General features: G+C 39.3%; 1 protein-coding gene across 1 annotated transcript in view; it reads right to left on the minus strand.

The window, feature by feature from the left end:
• Window positions 1-1199: 1199 nt before the first annotated feature.
• Window positions 1200-24717, minus strand: part of LOC109430734 (high-affinity choline transporter 1) — a 93709-nt gene continuing 70191 nt past the window's right edge. The window contains exons 8-10 of the mRNA XM_019706812.3: window positions 22968-23197; window positions 22766-22877; window positions 1200-6559 (exon numbers count right to left, since the gene is read on the minus strand). Of these exons, the coding sequence (XP_019562357.2) occupies window positions 6311-6559; window positions 22766-22877; window positions 22968-23197 (591 nt within the window). The 3' untranslated portion in view covers window positions 1200-6310. The remainder of the gene's footprint in view (window positions 6560-22765; window positions 22878-22967; window positions 23198-24717) is intronic.

Genomic DNA, 24717 nt, shown 5'->3' on the forward strand with positions numbered 1-24717 from the left:
ACCTGGCTCAGTAACGATTTATCCAGTTCTGAACAGCTGCGTATTCCGCTGGAAATTCCGTCTGGAGATTCTGCCGGTAATTCAATCTCCAGGAAATTCCTTCTGCAGATTCCGCCAGGAACTCCCTCTGAGGATTTGGCCAGGTACCGTTTCTGGATAAATCGCTAAGAAAACTCCTTAGGGATTTCTCCCTAAAAGCTCCCTCTGGAGATTCCCCCGGGACTTCTCGGTGAAGACTCGCCCGGCAATTCCCTCTGGAGATTCCCCTGGGGATTTCCTCTGTAGATTCTCTTGGAATTTGCCTTCCCTTTTAGGAATCTACTGGGAATTTATTTTGGGGATTCTGCCGTGAATTCTCCCTGGAGAATTCTTCGGGAATTCCACCAGAAATTCCTTCTGGGGAATTCCAGTTGGATTTCCTTTGGGTGTTGTTAATCGGTCCTATCATTTGTTTGTTGAGTGGCACCGATGCGGTGAAGGTACTACAATGTCACACTGCATGCACGATATGTTTTCATCTGAATCAACCAGGCAGCTCAACAACCCATCGTAAGGCGAATCATTGTGAACTGTTGAGCAACAAATGAGAATGAAAGGAATAGGAAGCACACATTTGATAGCTGGTAGGCTGCTGTTGGCAATCTCGCCAAAAGCCTGATGGGTGGTTTTGATGAGAAGGAATCAATCGAAGATCGAGTAGGAATGGCCATCAACATCGGAATTCAGCTGGCTTGATTCTGCTCGAGTGATAAAATTTCTAGCGGATGCTCGGTTGAGATACCAAAAAAAGAAATGCTGTAGGATTCAGCGAAAAGAACTGTCAGAGAATTTTCCAGTAAGGATAGCTGAAAATACCTACCTCAGAAGAAATTCTTGGAATATTTTTCAGGAGAAAAGAAGGAATTGCTGAAAGATTCCTCGACATATTGCATGAGGACTCCCCGGAAGTAATCGTTGGCTGTAGAAATTGACTACAAACTCTTGGATGCAGCTGGTGCAGGATTTACCGGAAAGGATTGCTAGCTGGAAGATTTCCTGAAATGAGAAGTTAAAGAATTCTCCGGTGTAACTCATCGAACAAACGATAGGTTCGATTCTGCTCAGTCACTGAGAAGGAAACCGGGTTTTCTAGCATATGAACTTCTGAGAAATGTTTAAAGCATATAAACTGACTTCGAATAAATAATACAAACTATGACTTCCATGATATGTGTTCATATATTTTCATTTTTTTTTCGTTTCGTTAAATACTTTAACAACAATTGTTTCGTCTAGATTTTAAGTCCTATTATAGTTGATATGTATCTGGTTTTCCATTTGCATTCATTGTGTTTTTGGGTTTTTGCATGTTTTAGTTTACACATACATATATGTATATAATTTCCTTTAGTCATAATACAGATTAGTTTTTTTTTATTGCACACGCGTTTACCTATTTCTCTCGGTATTTGTTGATAACCCTCTTCTATGATATGTATGGGTGTGATTTTTTTCCTAAGCATCTGGACCCCCACCCCCATTATTTTTTCTATCTCAACTATCAATCCCATAACTGTTATGAAACTCTTAACCACTCCAGCATGGAAGCGTTCAACAGATGATCTAGCTCTCTTCAATCAATAACAATCGTTAAACTTATCGCACCGCTTCAAATCTAGGTTTTTAACGGGAATTCTAATGCGCTATTGATACTATACTTCAGCTCACACAAGCATTCTAACTGATTGTTGCGATTATTTGACAAAGACTTTTCATATCCTGGCAAAACATGTATCCTGAAGGAAACCTTGAGTAAAATGGAATATGTATGTATCAGAAACTACTGAAGGTGTGTTCACATTTGATTGTTATTTGTCCAAAGAAAATGCGAGTTTATTCCAGCATTTTTTATTGAAATTTTTTGAGTTGTGTGTTTTGACTAACTTCATCGAATTGTAGCATTATTAGCTTTAATTTCAGCCGTTGTGAATCTAAAATAATAGCTTCGGCATCATTTGTAGAAAAGTCAAAATCAAATAAGACCAACAACAATTTTAGCACTTTGTCGTTAATACAGATCCCCGTAGTATCAGCATAAGAATCTCCATTTAATTGTAATATCCCTCGAACGGTGTTTGTGTGTATATATAATCTATTAATTACAACATTTTTCCACCCAGAAGCAGTACACTATTTTTCAGCATACTCAAAAGTTCGCCTTTCCCTACATTCATAGTTTGCCCTGTACACTATATGACAATATGCTGCACTTTCTTCCTGGTCGTTTCTGTGTCGCCATCGCTTCTTAATATTTCTAATCAATTTTTGGTTTTTAGCTTTGTTTTCTTGGTTGTATATATATGCAATAGTAGTTTATACTCTCTTCTCTTTTCTTTGATGTAATGTATGTGTGGTAGTATATTAGTAACACTAGAATAACAACAGGATGAAACAGTAATGAACGTTGATTTTCGCAGTCGAACTGCGTTTGTTTACTGGTGAAAAGATTCGTGTATATGACAATAGATGGAAAGTGTTCGAGGAACGCCTCACATAGATGAGATTTCCGGCTAGGATCGTTTGGGATTGTTGGCTATAAATTAACTAATAAAGCCGACTTTTTGAAAGTCGTGGGAGTTTTGTATGTCAAATTAAACTGCGCAATTCCTGCACAGTACGAACATACAGCATATTTTGAACCTCCTGTTGTTTTGGTTTTACTCATCTTTTTATGGGGAAACAAGATTAGAGCATGTTGAAGTCGATCATTTTGAACTATATTTTTAAAGATTGTGGGAACATTTGCTCAGGGGATCCTTTTTTTCGGGCACTTTCCGTTTATTACTTGGTCAATTTTATGCCAGTTGACTGAGTCAGAAGAGGAAAGTGCCAAAAATAGGACACACCTACCCAAAATTGTAGACCACCCTACAAAACTATACATATTTTATGTAGGTTTTAAAATGTTAGAATTATATTGATTTGAAAGCAAACGACAGAAAAACGTACAGGGGATAGACAAAATGATCGGGACAGGCAAAATTTTCACTTTTCAAAAAATGTTCAATTAGCTGTAACTTTTCGAAAGGTGCATCAAATATTCTCAAAATTTTACTGTAAGTTCCTTAACTAGTTGTGTATCAGTGGACAAAATTTGGAAAAGATCGGATAATTCTTTACGAAGTTATGAAGACTTTTGGAAAAGGTAAAATTATTCGATAGCCAACTTTGAGCTGTTATATCTCCGGATTCAATGAACCGAATGCAATGAAATTTTGACCATTTATGACTTATATAATGAGCTATGAAACACCATTGACTTAACTTAATATTATTAACACGGCATAAAATTATAACGATTAGATTATTTTTCTAATAAAACACCAAATTATCCAAAACATCAACATCGTTTCAAAATTCAAGATGCAATGTATAGTTCATTTAGTTTCCCTCTAATTGACTTATATATAAATGCGTTTTGAAGGAAAGTAACAAAATAACCGCCAATAAATTGAAAAAGTAATGGGATGCATATCAAAAATAGACCAATTTACTAAAAAATCGTGAAAAAAATAAAATCGCTATAACTTTTTTGCTTGTTAAAAATTTTAAGTTAAGTCAAATGTTTTCCAGAGTTCATTATATAAGTCATAAATGGTCAAAATTTTATTGCAATCGGTTCATTGAATCCGGAGATATAACAGCTCAAAGTTGGCTATCGGATAATTTTATCTTTTTCAAAAATCTTTATAACTTCGTGGAGAATTGTCCGATCTTTTCCAAATTGTGTCCACTGATACACAACTAGTTGAAGAACTTACAGTGAAAATTTAAGAATATTTGATGCACCTTTCGAAAAGTAACAGCTAGTTGAACATTTTTTGGAAAGTGAAAATTTTGCCTGTCCCGATCATTTTGTCTATCCCCTGTAGGTCTTCAAAAATATTATTTAATAGAAATGAAGAGACACAAATCAAGAGCATTTGCCTTTAAACATGATGTGTTACTTAGGTATCTCTAAAAACAAAAACAAAACAAATTCTTGAAAGAATACATTTAAATGAAAAGAACAACAAACCAAACGATCTTCCCCGTTTCAGTGCGAAGTAGCAATCGAAGGCATTTGAGACTGAGACACATTGCCGTAACTTACTCGAAATCACATTCATTTCTAAAATTATTAGGTACAATAAACTAATTTCACACTCATCGTTTTTTTCTTCTTCACATTCCTTTTCAATTTGGAAGGACACCTTTTGATATGTATTTGGGGGCTTGAATCACCATCGCATGTTCTGGATTATGTCTATTGATATGTATGAGAATTTCAAATGCCTGTTTCGTTACTTCAACTTATGTTCAGTATTGGTTGGTATTCTTTTTAAATATAACACCTACGGTCAAGTACAGTTTAGTTTGATTACTCTACAGTAAACTGTGTAGTGCAGTTTCTATTATAGCTTTTATTTTATTAATCAGTTCTATTCATTTTTGTTGTTATCCTTTTTCAAAGCAGTACAATCCAATAACTGATTTAAGAGAATTGATGTACATTGTAAATAAAATTAATTGCCCAATTTATATCTTTAATCAAAACTTAGTTCTTCAATCACTTTATTTGACTTCGTACTTATACGATTGCCTATTTCTTCAGACGCAACAACCGGGTTATAACTGTTTTTTTTTTCTCTAGCACCATTGTCTGATATTTTGAGTTATTTTTACTTGTTGTTAGCATTTTATCTCAACAAAAACATTCCCTTCTTGACATAGCTTCGTGTCTTTAAAACTTTTTTTTTGGAGAAGAACATGCAAATAAACTTTTACAAAACAGTAACATGAAAGTTAGAATGGCTCTCTTTATCTTGTACAGCATTCGAGGGAAACTTTTACACTATTTGACAGAGTTTGTGGTGGATAAACGATAATACTTTTGATCATCTCACTAAACAACAAAGATTTGTACAATTGGTTCCATGGTTCCTGCTGTTTGAGTACAATTATGAATACATTTCTGACAACATAAACTATATTTAATAGCTTCCCTAATCTCACTTTTCACCTAATCATTTCATACCCTTGTAAACAATATAAAATAGTAACGAACATATACAAAACAAGTAGATAAGCATCTTATTGGCTACTAAAATTGCTGCGTTTTCTTTGTTCTGATCTTCATCGCAAAAATTAAACTGTTTTGAAATATACCACTCGGATTCACGTCACGTATGTTGTTTCCTTGTATGATTACACAATGTGGCCTAGGAATATTTGCCACTTGCCTATAATTTTTCTTTTTTTTTGGTTTTCATTAAGCCCTAGTTTGATATGTATCGATTGCGTTAGTCCCAGGAAACTAAACACTTAAAACACTAGTCATACTGTTTGATATGTATCGTTTGCTGTAGGTTAGCTGCGGGTTTTCCTGTGCACCCCTTTTTCATCTATGTATGTATATGCAAAATGTAACTCACGTGGAACCCAAAATCTAGTGCTCGGGTTGGCCCAGTGGAAACCAGTTCCACAGTCACATTCACCGCACAATGCTGAGTTACTCTGTCACAATTATTGGCCATTCTGTTAGCTATTTATGTACTATTCAAATGAAATTGGCCCATAATAGTGAATGACCCGTAATTGTGTAATACACAATGGTTCTGAGAGAAAATATACGAAAGAAGATGCTTTTCAAGTTTAAAAATCATCATAGTTAAAAACTGTGATTTTTTCTCCTAAAATGAAAACTATGCTGCAAAGCAGATTTGAAGGTGTTTGAACTTCCTTACAAAAAATGTTTATGACTTACTACAATCCAGATAAAACATCTTTTGAAGCCAGCCGCGTACACGCTCACTGATTTGATATCAAAACCACTTTAAAATGCACTCTCACTAGTCGTTCCCGAACAAAAACCCGTGAGTGTTTTTGTTTTTATTCTCGTTCTTTATGTTTTTCAGGCTCACAACTCAAGTGGGTGCGAATACTGACTGGTTTATACTCGCGAGTTACTTCATGAAGAGAAAATTGTCATCTCTGATTACGAAATAAACCAATAAACAATAGTTCCAGTTAGACTGAAACTAATTCGTTAACATAATGAATTTAAATTCAATTTTCACCCTCCAAAACGTATCTTTCATCGCATATTTTCTTTTTGAACCATTAGTTTTAATAACGCTAGCAAAACCTAAAAACCCGGAGAACATCTGTTCCTTTTGCTGCTAATAATTGATGTATGGGAGCATCCCATCTGTGTGCAAACCTTACCCCATCCCAACCCCAACCCCTTTCTATGTAACGTGAGAGCAGTTCCTTACTGCTGCATCCGGTTTCAAAATGCCGTGTGTGCCTGAGCTCCGGGAACCACACTACCGTCGCTCAAAAATACACCCCCGCCACCACCGGTTGCTCCACCACCGTACTGCTGTTGCTGTTGTTGCTCTATTTGGCGTTTCGCTTCCACCACTGGCAGATCGTCATCCGCTTCCAGGGCCGGGTTCACCCGACCGTTTCGTTCGTCTTTGCCGACCATGGTGGCCGCTCCATACATTCGGGTCATTCCACCGGCCATTACCGAGAGCTGCGGAAAAAAGAATGTGGATAAATGGGAAAGTGTTGTGGTGAGTGGTCTTCGAGATTGGAAAAGCATTTCGTCAATTCAAAATATTTTTGGCAGGCTGAGCAAAACACCAGCAAAATGTCGCTTTGCTTCAACTATTCGGTTATGTTATAAGGGGCCACCCATTAAGTTCATCATGGTCCTAGGGGGGAGGGGGGTTTGTGAAAGTGTGACAAGCAAGGTATTAAGTATAGGTAAAATCCGTAAGGAGGAGAGAGGAGGGGGTCGAAAATTCCCAGTTTAAGCGTGACGTACGTAGATGCTCCCTAAAGTCACTTAAACGCTTTTAATATGACTGTACATTGAGTTTCTGGTAACAAAAATCTTAAGGCTCAAGCATCCGTCATAATTTTTCGGAAAATAAAAAGCAGTTTTCTCGCTGCAAATCAAAACATCGACCATGAAAATATATTCACTGCATTCTATTCCTCATGTGGAGTACAGTGAATATATTTTCATAGCTAAGATTTTTGTTTTCAACGAAAAAACTGCTTTCAAATATTTGATGATGACGATGATTTCAGTAGAATAACTAGCCACAGAAGTCCAATGTCGCGGCTGTTCGTGTGACTAACATCTAGTTTGCCACGGCCTTACAGCGTCAGCAGTGGTACTAGAAGTGTCAAGTTAAATTTGTTTACCAAAACAAAAGGTTATCTACAAGATGGCCACTAAAACATAGTAAATTATTGCAATTAACGTTATTCAAATAATTAAATGAGAAAAGAGACTACAGCGCCATTGGAGTTCTAGTGTATTTCTATTATGATTTCAATGACGAATTGTTCAACGTTAACGAAAACTGAGATCGCAGCAAGCTGTGCGCGCGGAGTGACGTTCAAAATTTTCGGTCGCGGTTTTTCTCGTGTTTACGAAATTTCAATTCGACCGATGATTTTCATTCCTTCTGGTGTAGTGTAGAAGCTGAATTTTCAAAGCATTTATAGTGAAGTGAACATGAAAATAAACCTCCGTAAACGTGTGGTAACCGTGAAAATTTACGATCAGGAACAGTACCCAGTACTTGAGGGCCCAAAACGCCATGCGTTCAAGATTTTTTATAATGTGCTTCTGCGTAACTATGCGGAAAGTGAAATGTGCTAGCAAGATTATTTGATGAACCAAATAGTCGAGTTTCAGCTCTCGAAGACCGGTTATCAGCTGAGAAGCAAAAGCACGCCGATCTCGACGCCGATTTAAAGGATTTGATTAAAGCTATCAGAAGTTCTTCTGATTTCTATGATTTCTAAATGTTTTAATTTGGTGAGATCTACCCATTTTGCTCATACTTGAATAATTTTTCTTTTCAGGTTAATTAAAGTAAATGAAAGTTTTAATATCCTAGAATATTTCCAAATGTACCACATATCTGTTTTGATTCCATATTTATTGAACATTCGCCATTATCATACTGAATTCCTGACCATTCCTGTACCAAAATCCTATTTCCTTTCTATTTTCGAGGGCGTCGGTGAGTCGCTGGCATCTCGATAAATAGTTATCCCTTTCCTACTATCCCTTCCCATCCACATAACGTGTTTCTTATCGTTTCAGAGAGCGAGCAATGGCGCTTAAGCCTAGGCTTGTTAGCCAGGACACAGTGTAAATGCCTGTGGCCCATCCCGGAATCCAAAAGGCCCATGGAGTGACAAAATTTCTTAGCTATGTCACTCCCAACGTTTCACTAAAACACTTTAACTCCAACACATCTACATGAATTACTCAAATACACTTACACAATCTGAATCTGGTCGCATCACTCGCTTATAGTGATTCCCAAATCACCCCATTCCAAATATCCAACTCCTTGACACCTATGGGAGTGTCGGTGAGTCGCTGACCTCTTGTAAAGTAGGTGCAGTGAAGAGAATTGTCAGACAAAAGAGGCACAAAACAAGCAACAAAGAAGGTGCGACGATTAGTCCACAGACAAACAGACGTAACACCTTGAACGATTTTCATGGAAATCCATCGTTCACTTCACACTACCATCACCTGGTGGAAAAGTTGCGTGAATCACTGTGTTGTGTAATATCGTCAACAGAAGGCGCTAGTGTGAAACGTCAAACACATAGAAAAACGATGCGTGCGCCTCTAATTGTGAAAGCCACAACTATGAAAATTTAAAATGATCGTTAAAAGCGTGATCGATGGAAACTTTGCAAGTGTAACGTCTGTTTGTCTGTGATTAGTCTTTATCCCTACTGGAGACAGATAATGACATGATCTCGAAATTTTTTGTTGCAGACAAAACGGAAGCTGAATTTGTTGCGTACTTTTCAACTCGTGAATAATCAATTATTGCTAACCCAAAGTCGAAACTGTTTGATGATAGAGCTTCACCAGAGTAGCAGTGTTTACCGACTCGAAGTTACCGTTCGAAAATCGCAATGCAAGGCTTAAAAATCTCTAAACTCGTGGTGTACGATGTTAATCCCATTATTTTCAAGTTGGGACAAACTTATGTCGCATGGGTTGTTTTGTCGCAACAAATACAGGTTGCGACATTGTCGTTATTGTTGCGCGATGGTTGAATTTTGATTCACTGAGTAGGTGTCATATCATCACATCCTTTCCTATCCTCGTAACGGAGAAGATGGTCGTGGCCGGCAATGGAAGTTCTCATGTCTTTTTTACTTCAACTTCTGGTTGGATAGCTGTTCCTTCCTGAATAGCATTCCATAAGTAATTAGAATAGGAGTATTAAAGTTTTAACATGACAGCTTTCAGTATGCAATCTACGAATTACTCCGTTACCACGCAACGCAACGCAACGCAACAAAAACCTCAACGAAAACTATTTAAACTGAGATAATCATGATGCCCAATCGCCTGGAAGAAATGCATTTTGGATGCTAAATACCGTGCCATGCCCTAATACCGTGACCTTAAGGATGCTCTTCACTCCAAAGAGCCCTGTGAAAATCAATAATCCATGTTTCTTGAATTTTCAAACGATATATTATTGCTTAATGCGTGTATTATGCATAATAAATATGTTTAATGGAATTCCAAATGTTTAATCCATTGTTAAAATCAAAATTTTAAAACATAGAATTGTTCCTAATACCGTGTATGTGACCCGCATACATTGGTGGTCCTTTGACTCATCACTATATCAATCATACTAAGTTCATACTTAAAAGAACCTGTACGTCAAACGTTCCCTAGAGGTTTGTGCAATTGATTCATAAAGTAAAAAGTATCAATACAGTCGACTCTCCACATGTCGATGTTCTACATCTCGATATCTCTCCCTATCTCGATGGTTTGTTCGGTCCGTTCAATCTGTATACATTTTACCTTTCTACTCGATATCTCCTTATCTCGATATCTCTCTATCTCGATGCGATCTCGTTCGTTTATGTTCTAGATTTTCTCTCCATATGTCGATGTGCCCGTTTTTACAGGTTGCTATATCTCGTTTCTTAGGTGCAAAACACTCTGGGAAAGCGAGTGTCATCTGTTTGTTGACGGTTTTTCCTAGTTACAGACGATTTTTCAATCTAGTGTGCAATGCAAATTGGTTCTTAACCTTCGAGCGATCGCGCTGTTGTATTTTGTACAATACGCTGAAAAAATCTCGCTTTTTGTACTCAGCATCAACGCGGTGCTGACGGGGGTGACTAACCGCGCGATTGACGGAAGGTTAAATTCGATCTCTCCCTATTTCGATGGTCCCTTCAATATCGAGATGTAGAGAGTCAACTGTAATATTTTCATTTTGCAAGTTTTAGCCGAAACACGGTATTTTGAACACAAAAGGAATCATGCCCTAATACCGTGTATTGGTACTTTGCACTCACATTCTGTAAATATTTTTGATTGCTTGTTTTTTGTAAATATGTGCCAAGTTTATCACGCCTAACTTGAGAAGGTTTAATATGCTTAGTGATTGAATTAGTTACTCAGTTAACAAAATAATACACTAAGTAAAATATTTGAGTTTTTTTTGTCCAATACACGGTATTAGGAGGCACTCGGTATTAGGGATCATTCAAATATTACGTAACGCTAAGGGGGGAGGGAGGGGGTCTAGCGCTGTGTTACGCTTCATACAAAATTTCGAAATCACTCATACAAAATTTGTTACGTGGGGGAGGGAGGGGGTCTTAAATTGCCTAATTTTGCGTTACGTAATATTTGAATGAACCCTTAGGACATGGCACGGTTCACTTTTTTTTAACGCGAGGAATGTGCCCATGAAAAAAAAAATGTTATAAAATGCTATTCATACCCTACTTTCCGTTTTAGTATCACAGCGGCCTCTTCTTCAATATTTTGATCAGCTGCATTATGGTTCACAATGTGGCAACAAATGTAAAATGGAACCTTTCAAATGCACTAGACCTCACGTTGGGCGCCAACGTAACAAAAATACATTTTTTATTTTTTTTTCGCTTCGTGCCCCACATAGGGGGCTGTCCATAAACCACGTGGTCATTTTTTTTGGGAAGTTACGCTTTCAAACAAAAAATCCCAGAGGTCGCCCTTTATCTCCTTAATTCAAATCGATCAATGTTTCTTGTAGAAAAAACATTTATGAAACTTTCCTTCGAAGACCGCAAAACGATTGGATACTTGTGGAAAAAGTTATTGATTTATTACCGATTAGTGATCCAACGAACGGCTTTTTGTTTTGTCTTATCAGCAGCACTGCTGCTGCCGTTGTTGCATGGGGTGGCGGGAGGCATAACCACCCCCAGAAACAGCAGCAGCCAAGGCAGCAGCTACAGTGCTGCTAATAAAACAAAACAAAAAGCCGTGCGTTGGATCACTAATCGGTAATAAATCAATAACTTTTTCCACAAGCATCCGATTGTTTTGCGGTCTTCGAAGGAAAGTTTCTTAAATGATTTCCCTACAAGAAACGTTGATTGATTTGAATTAAGTACACAAGGGGAGACTTCTGGGATTTTTTTTTGAAAGTGTAAGTTTTCCCATAGTAAATCCTATGCAAACTTTGAACCGCTTGCGCTAAATTATAGTTTCACCGATTGCGCTGAAATTTTGTACAGTTCATATAGGTTTTGAGATTTGTCCCACACTAATGTGCACGTATGTGGCAACCCTAATCCGACCTAATGCATCTGACAGGAGCCAACATCTATCGTGTATCCACAATGGAATGCTTTGTGGATACACAAATGTTTACATACAAGATGTTGGATTCTAAAAAATGGCGGCCTCGTACCCTGGTGGTATGTACCATATCTTCCAACTCCACAAATGATAATCAAGTGGGGTAAAACACGGACTTCTAGTCGTAGTTGACAAACTACAATACCAGCCCAAACACTAACAGAGAACCGCCTTTGCATGTATGTCACCCTGACGACACGTGGACTTTCAACGGATCATGTGTTTGTATTTTTAGTGTTGAACCTGTATTCGGTCACTTGCTCTCTCATCACTTTATATAGCTTGTTCCATTTCGTACTCTTACCACAATATTCGGTGCATTCCGGACCAATTTCTTTTTACACATCTTTATCTGATTACAATAAGCCATTGCTACCACGTTTCCAATATGTATCTGAGTCGCTATCATCCGAATTCACTGTCTTCATTTTACTGAGTAGCCCCGAATCCACCAAGTTTATCGTGTCACGCTGGAGATTTTTTAGCTTAAATATTTCATTCCACAATAATTGCGAACCACCTGCGAGTAGTCCGGACGATGACTCTGCCCATGAGTTTCATCACGTTCTCCGCCATAGTTGTTTCTACGCGGTCCCCATCGCTGACGATCTCCTCTATTTACTTGATGATGTTACCGCTTTTGTAAGGTCTGAAACCTAATCTGCTCTTCACAGGACCTCTGTTGCTTCCAGTCCCCCACATTAAAATCATTTGCTTGGTACTTACTGGCCACCTTAAACATACCTGGCAGTTTCTTCATAGCTTTCCGGGTTGATTTGCAACAGTTGCAACCATATTTGGATTATCCCCATATTTATCCGTCATATAAGCATTCGGCTTGGCGGCCTCCCAAGTAGCTATGATCTTCAACTGCAGCCAAAGTCAATTTTTCTTCGCTAAGAAGCTTTTGTCTTAGGTTTGTTAAGAATCCCTGCGATCAAACGATCAAGTACATAAGTGACCCGATTTTGTCAGCCCCTTTTCGGAATACATTTTTGCTCTCCTCAAAAGCCTAAACAATTTTTTATACTTTCTATTCTCGTATGTTCTGCACCTTAGCTGTAGTTTGATGGTAAACATTAATGAATTGATTAAAGTTTGACCGTAGGATAACGAGAGCCAAAAGTTTGTCGCAAAATGGGGCTGACAAAATCGGGTCCTTACTGTATTGCATATAGGGCACTGCACTGTTTTGATTTTGTATGGGACTTTGACGTTTCGTGGCCTTGTTGTTTACAAAATTTCTGTAAGAGTGAAAGAGAAGGAGAGATTTTCATGCAGTGCCCTATAGGGCAATGCATACTGCGGTTGCTACGGAAAATTTTTCTAAGTCTTTGACGTTTCGTGGTCTTGTTGTTTACGATTCGGACTTAGAAAAGTTTTAGCAACTTTGGTTGGTTTCTGAGGACGGCATGATCGTGAACTTGGGAGTGAAAATGGACATTAAGGAACATATAAGGAAAAATGATGATTTTATGCATTGATACGCTAGGGAAACACGATTCAATCAGGTAAGAGTGGTTCATGTAAATTGATTTTCAACTCCTACATGCCAAACATCCACAAAATCCTCGTTTCAGGAATCAAACCAAGTTCAAAAAGAGCTGATGACCTTGGCCATAAGAAAAGGGTTTGCAAAACCTGCATTGAGCAAATTTAATTCGGGAACAAGGCGCCTACAATTGGTCGTTTAGGAAAGTTCTACACTACTTTTGGTTTACTCGCAGACCGTCAGATTACAAGAGTTGAACTACTGATCATGTACTGAATAAGATTTACGATTGCTCCACAATGACTTTCAATCACTACGGTGCCGATATTAGAAAAGACAAGGACGCTGGCTGTATCTTTCCCGCAAGGCCAATCTGAACCTTCCAGTAATGCCAACTCTTAGCCATTATGTTTACAGATAAATAAGCACATCGTCATGCCGAAATCTAAATAAAAGAGAGAGAAAAAACTCCATGATTTGTTTTCTAAGGTTAACCAGGAGTTCCTGTTGAGACCGCTTCAGGAGCTCCCTCATGGATTCCTCTAGGAGTTCCTTCAGGGTTTCCTCCAAGGATTTCTTCTGAAATTACATCAAAAGCTCCTTCTAATTCCTTCCAGGAAATTCAACCGGAATTTCTAACGGGATTCCTCCAGAAGTGTCTTACAGGATTCCGCCAATTCTTCCAGGAGTTCCATCCAAAACTTCTCCCAGAGCTCTTTCTGGAATTTCTTCTGGTATTCATTCTAAGAATTGCCCAGCAGTTCCTCCAGATTCCTTCAGGAGTTCTTTTGAGGATACGTCCAGGAATTTCTTACTGGGTTCCTTTTGTTATTCCTTCAGGAGTTCCTTCTGTGATTCCTCAAAGGGGCTGTCCATAAACCACGTGGTCATGAGGGGGGGGGGTTCGGCCAATGACCATTTTGTATGGACGAAAAAAAAAATTTGTGTGGTCAAATGACCACGCGGGGGGGAGGGGGGTGGGGTTGAGAAGTCCCAAAAAAATGACCACGTGGTTTATGGACAGCCCCAAAGAGTTCGTGCTGGGATTCATCCAAGAATTCTTTCTGAGATACATCCAGAAAATATTTATGGGGATTCCTCCAGGAACTCATTCCAGTATTTCTCCAGGAGTTCCTCCTCGGGCTCCTCCCATAGTTGCTTCAAGGATTCCTCCAGGATTTTTTTTTTTGAGATTATACCAGAAGTTTCTTTTAGAATTGCTCTAGGAATTCCATCCGGGATTTTTCCCGTGATTCCTCCAGAAGTTCCTTCCGGAATTCCTTCAGAGAAGTCCTTTCCGAGATTTCCCCAGAAGTTCCTTCAGAAATTCCTCCAGAGAGTTCTTTCTGGGATTTCTTAAGGAATTCCTCCCAGGCTTCCACCAGGAACTCCGTCCAAGATTCTTCCGGGAACTCCTAGGATTCCTACAGGAACTTCTTTCGGCACTACTTTCGAGATTCCTCTGGGAATTCCTGCCGGGATTCCTTCCGGAGGACTCCTAGCAGACTTCTAGAATTAGTTTTTTGAGAAACCCAGGAAGAATTGCTGGAGGAATCTCCGAAGGAATTCCTGGAAGAATCTCAGAATGAATTCCTGAAGAAATCCCAGAACTGCTAGAGGAATCCCAGAAGGAATTTCTGAATGTATTTCAGCAGGAACTTATGTATTATTCTTAGATTGAATACCAGAAGAATCTCCAGAAAGAACTCCTGAAGAAGTTTTGGATGGAATTCCTGGAAGAATTCCGGTATGAAGTCCTGGAAGAATTCCGGTACGAATTCCTGAACGAATCTATAAATGAATCCCGGAAGGAACCCTTTCGGAATAACTTTTAGAGGAATCCTGTAAGGAACTTCTAGAAAAATTCCGTTAGAAAATCCGGTTGAATTTCCTGGAAGGAATAAGAAGGAACTTCTGGTGTAAATTCAGAAGAAACCCTTGGAGGAAACGCTGGAGGAAATCCTTGAGGAATCCATGAAAGAACCCCTGCAGGAATTCAAGAAGGAGCACCTGAAGCGGTCCCAACAGGAACTCCTGGTAAACCTTAGAAAATAAATCATGGAGTTTTTTTTTCTCTTTTATTAAGATTTCGGCATGACGATGTTTGTGCTTGTTAATCGGCAAACATAATGGCTCAGAGTTGGCATTACTGGAAGGTTCAAATTGGCCTTGCGGGAAAGATACAGCCAGCGTCCTTGTCTTTTCTAATATCGGCACCGCAGTGATTGAAAGTCATTGTAGAGCAATCAGTACATGCTCAGTAGTTCAACTCTTGTAATCCGACGGTCTGCGGGTAATCCAAAAGTAGCGTAGAACTTTCCCAAACGACCCATTGTAGGCGCCTTGTTCCCGAATTAAATTTGCTCAATGCAGGTTTTGCAAACCCTTTCCTTATGGCCAAGGTCATCAGCTCTTTTTGAACTTGGTTTGATTCCTGAAACGAGGATTTTGTGGATGTTTGGCATGTTGGAGTTGAAAATCAATTTACATGAACCACTCTTACCTGATTGAATCGTGTTTCCCTAGCGTATCAATGCATAAAATCATCCTTTTTCCTTATATGTTCCTTAATGTCCATTTTCACTCCCAAGTTCACGATCATGCCGTCCTCAGAAACCAACTAAAGTTGCTAAAACTTTTCTAAGTCCGAATCGTAAACAACAAGACCACGAAACGTCAAAGACTTAGAAATATTTTCCGTAGCAACCGCAGTATGCACTGCCCTATAGGCCACTGCATAGAATTCTTTCCTTCTCTTTCACTCTAACAGAGACTTTGTAAACAACAAGGCCAAGAAACGTCAAAATCCCATGCAAAATCAAAACAATGCAGTGCCCTATTGCCTTCTCTTTGAAATTTTAAAAATCGCAGATTGCTAGGATGAAATCCTCCATTGTTTCATCCGGATGCTGAGGCCTTGCATTGAATTTGTACCGCTGCTGTAGCAAATCAGGGTCAGTTTTGTCCAGTCGATTCTTCAATTTGGCAACCAGACCCTCAAAAGCATGTTATATAATAATCTGATTTCCGCGAATATAGCTGGCCCACTAAGTGTTATCATCACATTAGAACTCATGATCACTTAACCTCGCTAGGCTTCTCCTACGGAACCGTTGTTTCTCTCCTGGCGATCAATCCTGCAGCTTATACAATTAGAAAAGTCCAATGTCCTTCTGCTGACCTTGCCTTACGCGCTCGTTTCTCCCACTACCATTTTCGACCACTTCCTTTGGATGCACCACGTTTATGATTGAATGGCACCTCGGGCCCACTTTACACTTTTAACTTTCACGCGAAATAGAACTTTTTCTCCGTCGACACTTTTATGCCTCTTTGTCCTGTTTTTTAATGTCCGTGATAATCGAAGAGCCTTTTTGATACTTGGTGTCACAAATCAGATCTTATGTTCACGTTCTTTCAGGAAACCACTCAACATGTAAACATCGCACGGAAAAGCACGAACAACCGTAACGACGCTCGGATCGATCGTCGGATATTCGAATGCGCATGTTGCTTAGTATACACAACAGGAGCAAGGGTTCATTCAAATATTACGTAACGTCCCTCCCCCACGTAACAATTTTTGTATGGAAAATTTTAAAATTTTGTATGAAGCGTAACACAGCGCTAGACCCCCTCCCTCCCCTCTAAGCGTTACGTAATATTTGAACGAACCCCAAGATCTGTTCTCGCTAATTTAGTTTCCTTATTAAAGCTCTGTCTTTATTTATCCATATTTCCAGTTTACGCCTATGTCATAAAAATAAGCTCCAGTGTATTCGATTTCGATGAAAGTTTATCAGATATAATAGGGCATACCCTAACTAAGTCGTACTTCTTGAAAAGAAGCAATGAAATTCTATAAAGTTATCATCTGTCCATAAACTATGTAGACTTCTAAGGGGATGAAGGATCTGGCCAAAGCGTATGGTCCATACAATTTTCGAAAATTTTACATGTACGAAAGCTCCGTGTCTTGTACAGGGTAGCGAACCACTTGGGCAGCGGCCGGTATTTTGGACACTCTTTGCTATAACTCAGTAAAATCCCAACCAATTGACTTGACTTGACTTGACTTTTGTACTTGACTTTTGTACGTATCTCATCGCGTTCCAAAACTTGTGTCAATTGGTTTAAAATTGGCTGAGTTACAGCAGAATAGTGCCCAAAATAGGACCCCAGCCGAGGTGGTTCCACTTCCCTAGTTGTCCCCTATTCCATGGAAATCCCTATTAAGATGGGACAACTATGCTGCACAGGGCAGAAAAGTCCATGTGGGGGAAGGGGTGTCTAAGATGGTAGTTTATTGTCAGCGCCCAAGGCAGACTGTAACGACGGGAGGAGTTATAGATCATACAATCATTGGCGATGCTGGAAATTTTTTTCTGGAGAGGGACCAGACTTTTAAGCGGCATGGTCGACCGATATGTAAATATGCAAATCGACATTGTAGCATTGAGAATGGTTGTTTTAGATTTGTTCCTAGTTGCGTAAACTATATGTTTATGAACAATTTCTCCAGGAAGTTTTCCAAAGTTTGCTGTAGTGATTTCATCATGGATTCTTCCAGAGATTCCTTGAAAAATGCATCTAGGGATTCTACCAGACATTTCTTTGGGGATTTGTCCTGGGATATCTTTAGAGGTTCCTCTAGTGATTGTTCCAGTGCTGTTTTCGCGGTTTGCTTCGGAAATTTCTGCAGATATCCTTTAAGGTATTTCTGCAAGTATTCCTTCAGAGATTTCATTCAGTATTAATTCAGTAATTGCTAATAATTTTGTACAAAAAATGCCTTAGAAGTCCATTCTATTGTTCCTTCATAAAATCGTCTAGAAATTACTGCCAACATGGATTTCTTCAAATGTTTTTTTTAGGAATTCGCTATTTAAGAAAACTCTTTTGTGATTCCCTAAAGAATTCCTCATGGGATTGCTCAAGGGTCCTCATGGGGCTTCTCCCAGAAACTCCTCCAAGAATTCCTCAACTTCCGGAATTATTTGAAAAAAAAAACCTCCAAGCATTCTTTTTGGGATTCCTTTAGGAATTCCTCCTGGAATTATTTCAGAGACTCTTCCGGGGACTGTTTATAGATTCCATTATTAATTCCTCTAGGCATTGTTTTCGGAACTCCTTCTGCAATTTCTTCAGGAACTGCTCCAGGGATTCTTTCAAGAACTGTTACAGGGGTTCCTTCAAGAGTTCCTCTACGTACTCTTTTTAGGATTTCTTCAGGATTACCTGCACGGATTTCTTTAGAAACTCCTTCTAGAATTCCCTCAGAAATTTATCCATGGATTTCTTCCTGAAATTCCTTCAGGAATTGTTCCAGGAATTCTATGAATTCTCTCAGGGATTCGTCTAAAAATTCTTACAGGGATTCGTTCGGGAATTCCTTTAAAAATTCCTCCAGAGATTCCTAGAAGTATCCCTCTAGAGATTCCTCAAGATATTCCTCTAGAGATTCCTCTAGGAATTCCTCTAGAGATTCCACCAGGGATTTCTATAGGATTTTTTTCAGGGATTCCTCCAGGAATTCCTCCTGGGATTCTTCAAGAAAATCCTGCAGGGGTTTCTACAGGGACTCCTCCAGGAGTTCCTTCAGGAGTTCATCTGGAGATTTCTTAATGAATTTCTCTATTTAAGGATTCCTTTCGGAATTCTTACAGGCATGTCTCCAGTAATTGCTCCTGGCATTCCTTCAGGAGTTCCTCTAGGGAATCGTCTAGGTATTGCTCTAGGAATTTATCCAGGAATTCTTCTAGGAATACCTCTACGCACTCCTCTAGGGATATCTATTGGGATTCCTCCAGGGAATCATCCAGGCATTCCTCTCGGATTTATTTTAGGGACTTCTCCAGGAGTACATTTAAAAATTCAACCAGAAATTACCCCTGGATTTCCTGGAGAAATTCCTTCAGGAATTCGTCCAGACATATTCGTTCAGAAATTACTACAGTAATTTCTCCAGGAAATCCTCTTCCCGGAGTGTATACAAGCATTATTCCAAGATATCCTCCTGAGATTCCTCTAGGAATTCCTTCAAGGGTTTTTTTTTCAAGAATCCTCCAGGGATTCCGAATAAAATTCCCCCAGGAATTGCTCCCGAAATTCATCCAGAAATAATTCCAGATATTTCTCCAGGCATTTCTCCAGGATTTCCTCCAGGCATTTCCCTAATGACTCCTCCAGGTATTCCACCAAGAATATCCAGGAATAATCCAGGAATAATCCAGGAAATACCCCAGGAATTGAGCCAGGCATTCCTTCAGCAATTCCTTCGGGAATTCCTGCAGCAATTCCTCCAGGATTTTCTCCAATAAATCCTCCAGGGATTCCATCAGAAATTCCTTCAGGATTTCCTCCAGGATTTTTTCCAGGAATTTCTCAGGGAATTCTTTCAGGGTTTTCTCCACAAATCTATCCAGGAATTTCTCCTCCAAAAATTCTTCAAGAGATTCCTTCAGGAATTCATGCAGAAATTCCTCCATGAATTCTTCCTGATTAATCAAGACAATTAGATGATCAGCATTGAACCACAAAAACCCCACAACAATTGGTGAGATCTTTCCAATATTATTGATTTATTTATAAATAATTCTACTTCAGTATCTGCATATAAGTTGAAAATTCGCTATTTTCAACATCCTTTCATCTATTGGAAGATGCTTCAGTTCTGGGCTCTTTCTAAGTTGATGAAGGGATTTATAAATGCTTGCAAGGACTTGGCTAGGTGTGTGGAATTGAGTGAATCTATGACATTGTAGATAGTAGCGACATCAGCAATGTCAATGGAAATTCAACTTTGCAACTCCATCCAAGATTTGTGCAAGTATTCATGCTATGCTATGCTATGCTATGCTATATTCCTCCATGAATTCTTCCTGGAATTCGTCCAGAAGTTCCTCTGGGATTTCCTCTAGGATTTTTTTTTCAGAATTTTCTCCAGCGATTCCTCCAGAATTTCATTCAGGGATTCCTCCAGGGATAGTTGCTAGGAAGTATCCCGAAAATTCCTCATGGGATTTCTCCAGGAATTGCTCCAGGAATTCCGCCAGGAATTTGACAAGAAGTTCCTCCAAGCATTTCTCCCGAGGTTTCTCCAGAAACCCCTTCAGGGATTCCTCCAGAAATTCCTCCGGGGATTTTTCGCTAAATTCCCCAGAGATTCTTCCAAAAATTTCTTCTGAAATTTCTCTAAGGATTCCAACTGGAACTTCTCAAGAGGTTTTCTCCAGAAATTTCTCAAAGGATTCCACCCAGAAGAGCTACAGGGAATTCTCCATGAATTCATTCAGGGATTCCTTTAGAATTTCTCCCAGGGTTTGCTCCAGGAATTCATCCATGAATTTCTCCTGGAATTTCTCCAGGAATTCCTCCAGGTATTACTCAAGAAATTTATCCAGGGAATACTCCAGGCATTCGTTCTGGAATTTCTCCAGGGATGGCTCCGAGAAATCCTCCAATTATTCCTTCTGTGATTTCTCCAAGAATTCCTCTAGCGGTTTCTCCAGGAATTTCTCCAGGGATTCCACCAGGATTTTTCCTAGGGATTCCGCCAGGAATTTGTCTAGAAATTTCTCAAGGTTTTCTCCAGAGATTCCTCTAGGAATTGTTTCAGGGATTTTTTCAATAATTCCTTCAGGGTTTTCTCCAAGAATTCCTTTAGAAATTCCTCTAGGAATTCGTCCAAAAATTCATCCAAATATTCCTCCAGAAATTTGTCTAGGAATTCATCCACAGATTCTTCATGCGATATCTTAAGAAATTTCTCCAAGGATTCCTCCCATATTTGATCTATGAATTCCTCCAGGTATACTTTAGAAAATCCTCCAGGAATTCCTACAAGGTTTACTTTAGGCATAGCTGCAGAAATTCCTTTAGGGATTTCTCCAGGAATTCCTCTAGGGATTTCTGCAGGAATTCCTTAAGGGGTTGCTCCAGGAATTCCTGTAGTGATTGCTTCAGAAATTCCTCTATGAATCTTTTCAAAATTTATATCAGGGGCTCAGTCAGAAATTTCAGAAATCTGTTCATCATCTTTTCCAGGAATTCACCCAAGATTTTTTCCAGAATTACCTGAAGATTTTTTTAATTACTTGTAGGATTTCTAGAGGAATTCCTCCAGCAATTCGTATTGGAATACTTTAAGATAATTTTAGAGGGATACAGGAGTCAGGAAATTCTCCAAAAAGTTCTCCATGAATTCTTTCATAATTATCTCCGAGAAATCTCTAAGGAATTCATTAACAGGTTCATAAAAAAGACACTACATGGTATTCAACCATAGGTTGCACAGACTGAGCAATCACTAATCGCTTTCAGACATTTCGGATATTTATCAGAAATTAGCTCAGAGAAGACTCTTTCGGAACTCTCCCAGGATTTCCTCCAGAAATTTCTCTATAAAATGCTCCACGAATTCCTCTAGAAATTGCTTTTTAAATTTCTCTAGATATTTTTTTTAAATGTATTCCAGATAGGTATTCGTTCAGGAATATCTGCAGGTGAATTCCAAGATTTTTCCAAGAATGTCATCATTTGAGAGTTCTCTAATAATACCCCAAAACAAATTCTTCAAGAATTTCTCCAAGGATACCTCGAGGCTTTCGCGAGAATACCTCTAAAATCTCTTCCATGGATGCTTCCGGGAATACGTCAATTGGCATTTGTATAAGATTATGTTCTGAGATAAGTAAATGCAGTTATATAAAGCTGTGTTTAAAGAAATTACGGCAAGTATGTACTCGGGACAATACAACTCAAGGTTTATTCTTAGAGGAATGGAGATCCATGCTATTTCAAGATTGCTAATAAGATTAGACAAATTGGATGATTATTTACTAAACAAGCTCCAGTAAAAGTAAAAGAGCTCATGTAGACATGTTCTGAAAATCCCCGGACGGGTTTCCGTTATGTGCTACTGGAGCAAATTTTGAAGCAAATCATGAAGAAAATTCTTGGTTAGTCGTAAAAAGCGTTCGTAATTTCCAAAAGAGTTCAGCTATGATTGGCTGCGATAGTTTTGTATGTATTACCAAAAAAAATATTTCAAGCTCCCGAAGAAACATTGCGCAAGTAAAGAAAAATATTTAAGCCTCCAGAAATTGGCCACCGGTGCCAGCATCACGCTGATTTGTATAGGCCAGGTCCCCTTCTAGCTACGCCAATGCATACAATTTACATGATGTTCAGTCTGTATGGTCTTTGGATGAAGACGATGCTCGTGTCTCCTGAATGATTGATTTTGAGCAGATGCAGTATGCAATTGCAGACCCGTCTTTTATAACTGAGGTGTTGTTTTTAAATAATGTTGAATAGTAGTTGGTAGTACCAAGAAAATAATAACCCAATAATGAATTTTCTCTTCTTTTTAGCATTGGCTATTCTTAAAAGTAAAGGTGTTGCAAATTGTTGACACAATTTAGCTTTGAAAATTTGTATCAGAAAAAAATCCCTTCCATTTAACTATGGTTGTTATTTCGACAATTTTCAATCACAATGCTAAAGCTTAACTGAGAAGCTAGTAAACATACCTGTTCTCCTGAGTCGGAGGGTTCTCCAACTCGATGCAACTCCTCCGGAATGTTGACCACACAGCGGAAGTAGTCGTAGTTCGGTGCCAAACGACCAGTTTCAAAGACCCATCTGCAAATAACATAAAAAGAGGCATTTTGTAAAATAATTCTGCTTCTAGTCCAATAACTTAATTTCGGTTTCACCATTAGCTTCACTTACTTTGTCCACCAGGAGACGCCTATCAGCGTGACCAGACTCATAATCATGGCCATCGTACGGAAGGGGAACATTTGCGTGGCGGTTTCCTCGTTGTAGCCCGGATAGTGGATCAACGCCGGCAGACCGAGCATCGCTTCACCACCCGACAGTCTCACCAGGAACGCGATAATGTATGCAGCCAGACTCCCGTAGGTATTGCAGTGTTTCTTGAAGTGAACCACCATGAGCAGCTGTGTATGTGAGGGAGAAAGAGAACGAAACCCTTGAATTAGGCAAAATCAAAATCCAATCAGGCAGACCATTAGTGTTTCCGAATAACTTCTGACGATTGATTACATAGATTGGGGGGCTCCACCATCAAGGTACGCATCTTTAACGATGATACAGAAAAATAAGATGTAAGCCCTGATGAAATACGAACCATGCTGTACAGAGCAATTCCAGCTCAAATCGAAAAGAAACCATTTCTTGACAATGATTGAAAAATCACAAGATTGACATATTGGTCAGCGGAAGACCTTTGATTTGATTCCCAAATCCGGTACAATAGGGACTTGTACCATTTGGGCAGATGTACCTATTTTGGGCACTTGTCGCTATAACTAAGTCTATTTCAAACCGATTGATTTGAATTTTTGTATAGAGTTAGATACTGTACGTGCCTAACTTTTTACAAAAATTCAAACCAATCGGTTTGAAATTAACTTAGTTATAGTGGCAAGTGCCCAAAATAGGTTCACCTGTCCAAATGGTCCAAGCTAGCTTTTAACAGTGAAACAAATCATCGATCGACACTGGAGCCACCTGAAACCCTCTTCTAAGCAATTGGCGACAAACATATCTAAAGGTCCAATCTGCAAAAGAGAGGCTCTCTTGGTTCCGATTTTCTTCAAATTATTACGATATCACAGTGGGAATTACAACAGTTTGTGATGTGTAGATCGGAAAAGGGGGCTGCAAAACGGTGAGTCGATAAGGAGAGCGTCCAACATAGCTCTGGTCCTCACAAGTTCCTACCTCATGCTTCCACGGGTCAAACGATGACAAAGACCGCCAGCTAAGAGTTGTGTGCTTGGCTGGTAGTGCAGCCTGGGCACTGTTGTCCTTCTGACTTCAGCTAGATTGAGGAGGTACGACCCGAGCGTCTGTTCACCAAGGAGGTGCGGCTCAAACAGCGGCTGAATATGAAACGCTGTACCGCGTCAGCTATACCTAAGGTGGCAGCCCCACCAACGCGATGTAGGCAGCGCGACCCCGGTAAGGTAGCCTGTCGAAGCCTTTCAACACTACGAAAAATGAAGTAAGAAATAGAATATGAGATACTCTCGGAAACCGACCCGACAACGAAATAAGGACTATCATATATGATTGGAAACTCGGTATCTGGAACGTCAGGACCTTGAATGAACCTGGACGAGTGAGCCTTTTGGCTCGTGAATTGCAGAAAGTTGGTGTGTGCGTGGCTGCTATACAGGAAGTGCGGTGGCCCAAAACTGGTGAACTTGAATTCAGGGCGGTGGATCCTGTCGCCAACACATCGTTCAAATATAACTGCACCACAGCGGCAGCGACAAGGCAGAACATGGGGTCGGATTCATAGTGATCGGGAAACAGATGAAGCGAGTTATGAGGTGGAAGCCGATCAACGAGCGGATCTGCGTATTGAGGATCCGGGGCAAATTCTTTAACTACAGCCTGACCAATGTATATGCACCGACAAACGAGAAAACCGATGATGTGAAGGATGCGT

Source organism: Aedes albopictus, chromosome 1 (genome assembly GCF_035046485.1).
Source record: "Aedes albopictus strain Foshan chromosome 1, AalbF5, whole genome shotgun sequence".
Taxonomy (NCBI): Eukaryota; Metazoa; Arthropoda; class Insecta; order Diptera; family Culicidae; genus Aedes; species Aedes albopictus.